This window comes from Anarrhichthys ocellatus, unplaced genomic scaffold, assembly GCF_004355925.1.
Source record: "Anarrhichthys ocellatus isolate YVR2014 unplaced genomic scaffold, GSC_Weel_1.0 scaffold8, whole genome shotgun sequence".
NCBI lineage: Eukaryota > Metazoa > Chordata > Actinopteri > Perciformes > Anarhichadidae > Anarrhichthys > Anarrhichthys ocellatus.
The window spans coordinates 5,173,907-5,180,053 of NW_022280038.1; the positions used below are offsets into that span (position 1 = coordinate 5,173,907).

General features: G+C 42.5%; 1 protein-coding gene across 8 annotated transcripts in view; it reads right to left on the reverse strand.

Moving 5' to 3' along the window:
- Positions 1–6,147, reverse strand: part of dmxl2 (Dmx-like 2) — a 37,454-nt gene that overhangs the window by 28,154 nt on the left and 3,153 nt on the right. For 7 of the 8 annotated variants that reach the window (XM_031848354.1, XM_031848357.1, XM_031848356.1 and 4 more), the window contains exons 2-5: positions 3,217–3,342; positions 2,889–2,960; positions 2,686–2,764; positions 2,345–2,483 (exon numbers count right to left, since the gene is read on the reverse strand). In XM_031848354.1, the coding sequence (XP_031704214.1) occupies positions 2,345–2,483; positions 2,686–2,764; positions 2,889–2,960; positions 3,217–3,342 (416 nt within the window). The remainder of the gene's footprint in view (positions 1–2,344; positions 2,484–2,685; positions 2,765–2,888; positions 2,961–3,216; positions 3,343–6,147) is intronic. The other variant, XM_031848353.1, reaches the window with a different exon arrangement.

Below are 6,147 nucleotides of genomic sequence, written 5' to 3' on the forward strand. Positions count from 1 at the left end.
ACACATCAAGTTAAAAAAAAGAAACACTTTGGGTTTCATTGACAGCTCGACATGGCTGAAGCTAAAAGGAGGTGCGTCAGGGACTTATTTTTAAGAGGTGTAATTCTTTAGCTAATAAAATGTATTTTAAATGAGTAATTATAATGAATTATAATACATCATTATAAGAAAATACTTTTTATGTTATTGAAGTAATCTCTTTGATTTTTTTTAAAATAATTTTGGTTCGATTTCAGTTACTATCTTAGCCATAAATCCAATATTCGGAGCAGTCTGCTCTTCTTCTTCTAGCTATTGCAGCCCTCAAGGCCCGCTGTGACAAGAAGTGTAACGTTAATTGGCATAAATATAGAGTGACAACAGAATTGACCAACCGAAATTTGATTTGTGACCATTAGCTAGCAGGCCCCGGGTGATGTCATTATAATCAACCAATAAGCGGAGGTATTTCTTCGTCCCCGTGAGGCAGGTAACACAACCGGCGAAGACAATTGACATTGTGTCGGATTCCGTTTTTTCAGGCGAAGTTTTCAAGATAAAATTGGGATATCTGACCGAGGCCAAGGCCGAATCTCGTAGAGCTCGCGCAGGCATGCAAGTGCTTCACGAGGCACTTAACCGACGCTTATTGACTATGAACTAAATAAGCGAACAGCAAGTGTCGGAAAAACTATTTTCCTTCCCATGCTTGCTCTTGAACAGACAGTGGTCGATGGAAAATTACAAAGCTACTATCTCACCTGTGTTTTCACTTGGCCGCGAGAGCAGATACGCAATCATGGTCGACGAGAGCGCGGATATCAACAATGCTGCACAGGGGTCACTCGTACTCGGGTTTGTAACTAATGAAGGTGTCGAGGAGAAGTTGGACCTTCAGCTTCGGGTTAGTGGGCCCGGTATGTGAGGGGAAAGAAGGTTCTGGTGGAACCGTTCTAACACATCAGCGACCACTTTGACGCGGACTCCATCTATTGCGCAACGGGCCATGGCGCACAGCTCCAAACGTTTTGGACTCTTGTTTTCGGATTGTTACTTTCAAAAGAGATGTAATGAGTTGAACACATCAAACCTTACTGCACAAAAATATACAACTGGACAAACGAGACTATCGGCGGCAGTGGCGTCATCTTAATCGAGATGGAGCTTCTTCTTCAGCTGAAAAAAAGAGACCATGCACGAAGAGATGATCGATTTGTTTTATCACGTGACTGGTGAGTCCTGTTTTATTTAATGATATATGGAGTTGATTAAGATTTGTTTGCTGTTCGAATTTGCTGCTATGAGATAATCAATCTTACTTTGTATTGTTGGTGTTTGGTTTATGCCTTGCGATCCAATGCGTGTGATGTTTATGCTGTTATTTGATAGATTTATTTTGTCCAAGAGGGGGCGCTCTTGGTCCATTTGTTGTAGTGTACTAGGAAAAACCCCGCGAGCCAGAGATAGCTGCGGTAGCCGAGAGAGTTTGCATCGTTTTTAATTTGATGAGCTGGTGGTTTGAGCGCATGAATTCATTCTTTGAAATGGACTTTTTTGTAAATGTGGAATTAGTGACGTCTTATTGTTTTGATTTCAGTTGAGCTTGCAAAGGATGAGTTGCTGGCGAGTTTGCGTGGGTCATCGAAGGCCCAGTGCAGCTACTAACAAAGGGTGTAAACAAAATACATGGAAATACGTTTAATTGGATTATATTCACCAGAAGTATAAAACATGTTACCTGTGTCCCTTATAAATTAAATTACAATTTTTTTTAAAGAATCATAGATTTGACTTCAGGACATCTCTGAACACATACTTGCTGAACGTCTTTTTACTTTATCAATTAAGAGATTTTTCATAGAGGTGTATGATTCAACTTTTTCCAATGGTCCAGTGACAAAACTAAAGAAATCGGAATAAATCCTAATCTCAAATCGCAATACTTGTGGAATCGACATACTGAAAAATAGTAATACATATTAAATAGGCACCCAATTATTGTGAAAGTATCGAATTGGGAGCATATCGTCCCAGCCCAACTAAAGAGTGGCTTACAATAGTGCATACACACCTTCATGTGTGAGCACGAGTTGAGAGAGGCGAAAAGGAATGAAGACGCAGAGGTCTGTTTGACAGGAATCTATTTACTGGTTAGTTAGCTACCAGGATATTCGCCTCATCAAAACAGCACCAGACCATTGTCTTGTAAAGCAACTCTGTATGACTGTACTTAGCTCTATACCAACTTATCTTTGGATTGTGAATCTGCTGCACATTACCTGGAAGCAGAATGTTTTTGTTTTTTTCCAATATCAATCATATCAGATGCTTTTACAGTTACGTGCAAAAGCACAAAGAAACGTACTTGCACTGCCAGACACAGGTCCAGTCATTGAGGACGGGGTGGGGCTTGTCCTCAGTCAGCTCCTCCTCCTCTATCAGGGCGTATGCCAGAGGAGGAGCCCACAGCTGGAGCCGCTCAGTCGCTGCTAGGATACGGTTCCCTGTGGACACAAGAGCCCTGTGTTACACACCTTATCCCACGCTGACTACTACAGCACACAGAGCCACATGCGCACTGTCACTCTTATATAACACGTCGCCCCAGACAAACCACAGGGGGCTGTAATAGGAGCTCTGCGCAGTGTGGATTAATTTAGTCAGACAGTCAGTGAATCGGTTAAACACAGAAAGCATTTTGCGTACCTTGTGGGTCCCAGGCCAGGTTGTAGGTGATGGCATCGAGGAAGAACTGTCCTGTCTTTTGCCACTGATAGTTAAGCTGCTGTTAGTGATAGGAGAGCGACACACACCATGCAATGTTATTGGCACACGAGTGTGATTTTAAGCTCACTCGATATTAGATTTAAACCACTATACGTGTCTGAAATCCAGACAGTCGTGCTCACCTTGTGGCGTTTGTTTGGGTTGGTAGAAAGAGGTTCAAAGATGCAGACTGTGTTTCCGTAGGATGCAGCGATCTAAAAATAAAGAGCTGCGTTCATCATCACAACATTACTCACCCCATCAGTGCTTCTGCACAGCCATTCCCACGGGAGAGGGGTAGGTGGGGAGTGGTGCGGGACAGCAGAATAGCAAGGAGAGGACAGCATGGGCAGTACAGGACGGGAGCAAAACGCAGGGCTAAATGCACTTCTTTTTGCTCAGCACAATGGATACACGGAGAAACGAAAAACTGCGTGTGGGAGTGTGTCTGAGTGTGCAGTCAACACTTACCCTGCCAAGCTGGTGGGAGCACTCCACACAGCCCACCTGTATGTTTCCATTCTGAGCTCCCGGGATAATCTGAACACAGTCGAAGTCACTGGACAAGATCACGAGATCACAACCTGAGCCATAGGCCTGAAAAACAGATGTGCGCAGGAAGTGGAGCCAAATCAGATCGCGCCACAATAAAAGAAATGGTAAATATTACTGCAAAATGCATTAATGCTTTGGATAATATGGAAAACAAAGAGTATCATCTGTTAATAAACGTAATATTTCTTATAGTTTACTGCTTTGCAGCTCCATTCAGTATGTTTCTTATGCTTCGAATTTCAACATGAATACATTTAAATCAAATATACAATAAATGTCATAGAAATTACTAAAAGCAGACCGTCATAGCACTCGATGGCACCAATATGAATTTTGCATTAGCACAGAATGACAGTTACCATAAACAACCACCCTAGCATTGGCAGGATAAAACCAGCACAGCAACACATAACAGAACAGTACAACTTTCATAAGAGGCTGGTTCACGTGACAGAAATAACACCTACTCGTGTGCAATAAGTAGACAAACACAGCTAACACAATTGCCCACGCTAAATGGCCAAAAACCCGTGCTAAGATTTGGATCATGGGCAGCAAGGTAAACCGAGACAATGGTGTTCGCTGGCGTTTGGCAACCATGTGCAGAGTGGCAGCAGCAGCAGCACCTGGGAGACAAGCCGGCCCCGAAGCAGCAGTACAGTCACGATGACGGCTTGTGCCTTTCATTATTCAGGAGAACAGGAGGAGAGGCCCGGGAACCACTGGGTCACACAGCGGGACAGCGTTACAGCCAGTTGTATAACAGCCGAGGACAAAGTTATAGAGACGATTGTAAGGTCTGATCATACTTTACATAATAGATGTGAAACAGGTAGAGAGAGAAGTAAGGGAGGCCCGTTCTGCGCTTCACTATTCCTGCGGCATTTGCTCCTGCACATTACAGCTGGAATTAAAAGTGGTCACCGTCATGCACTGTCTAGGACTGCTTTGTACGTCGTCTCTCTCACACACACACACACACACACACACACACACATACGTAAGATAATATGTCCTATCCACACTATTTGTCAGCAAGGTAATTTGGACCTGGTGGGTAGGACCTTGCGCCAGGTTGGCACTGTAAGCGTATAATGATAATGGTACGATTTGATCAGTCTGCATGACTGCGTGCATCTACTGAGGGGTAATGGTATTGGAGAGCCAGTCTGACAGATCTTTAAAGTAAGTCAACTAAGACACTAGAACTCTTATTCAACAAATAATTTATTTCAATCAAAGGCAAATAAAATGAAGACACCAACGCCTGCCCATTCTAATAAATGTAATGTTTAGCTAGCTGTCAGGATATTTACTTGATTGTGTGACAGACAGTATTTAGAGGCCACTGATCTACTACACCCAAGAATCTGTAGCTCATACATCTGTTGACTTAATGAGCACAACCCTGAAGCGGCTAGGCTTCACTCCCATCAGTCATGTATGCTGACATGAAGAACGTTGCTGCCTTTGGATAAATATTACCTCTCTGTCACACATTAATGTTGACACAGCAGTTACAACTTCGTCGAGCAGGGAAACGACTGCAATGCAATTGTTATGAGAGTGAACTGTACTAATTGAACTACTGTCAAGTGGAGCCAAGTGACAGTTTGCTTGAATTACTTTTTACTTTTGTTGGGAGGATGCTTCTATTATTAAGCGCTTCATGTGTTTACAGATGTGATAAAAAGGACATTATTGTTTGAAACCCCTGTATTATTCTTTAAAGAGATCAGCGTAAACTATTTCTTCTTTTGTAACACAGCATTGTCAGCCACGTGCCACGTTTGTATTACTGATGAGCTCTACAGAAACCGATCTTGCTAGAGCATCTTGAATACTATTTGAATAATGGCAACCACCGCGAGGCGGGGATTTCGAGGCTTTTTGGGGTAAATTTAATTTAGAAGAAAAAAGAGTGAATGCAGTCATGTGATACTGAAAGTAAATAAGAGGAAGAGAGTAAGATATCACTTCTGCCTTTCCACCCAATGCCACTCATACCCTCTGTCTTATGCAATCATGCGAGCATGTTCCACAGCTGCGTCCATGTGTACCATATTGTCATGTTTTTGCTAGCTATAGTCAAAAGCCGTAGCTGCAAATATTTAAAAACATGAATTGATCCTTTCTGGCCTCTAGTGACCTGGTCTCTCTGTACTAATGCAGAGCCTGTAGCACAGACCTGTACTTTGGTCCCACAGTTTATGGTCCTATCATATAGTATGGGCCTTGTTATTCTCTGCAGCATGACTGAAGCAGTGCGCATTTAAAAAGGCCAAACAACACCAAGTCCAGCTTCCATCCATCTGCATTCTGCCTGTTGGTCATAACACATCCAACTTAATCAATGTATCCAGCTGGACTGGAGGCAATTGCAGCAACTTAATGGATCTCAAAACACAGGCGAGGGTGATTATGTTTGTCTATAAATGGTCAGCAGGATGTATAAAAAAAACTACTAAACAGATTTCTATGAAAACATGGAAACATCAATATCCTGTCATCATCTAAATTCTTGAACTGTAAGACACGGAAGTCTTTAATATAATTCCTTGGTTTGGTAGCCGCTCCCATTTCTGCCAGATGTTCTGGTATTTCCAACTAAATTCTTGCACAACACGCAGAAACTAGAAAACTCAGACAGGAAACTTCAGCCAGTCGGCATCACTGTCTTACATTATGTGACGATGTCCGTTTTCTGATGTAGAAGATCGAGATGCAGATTGAAATTTTTCCATCAGTAAAATATCATACGGAGGAATATGGAGTCTCTCTCTCTCTCTCTCTCTCTCTTTCTATGTCTCTTTCTCTGTGTGTATCTCTCTGTCTCTCTCTCTTTCT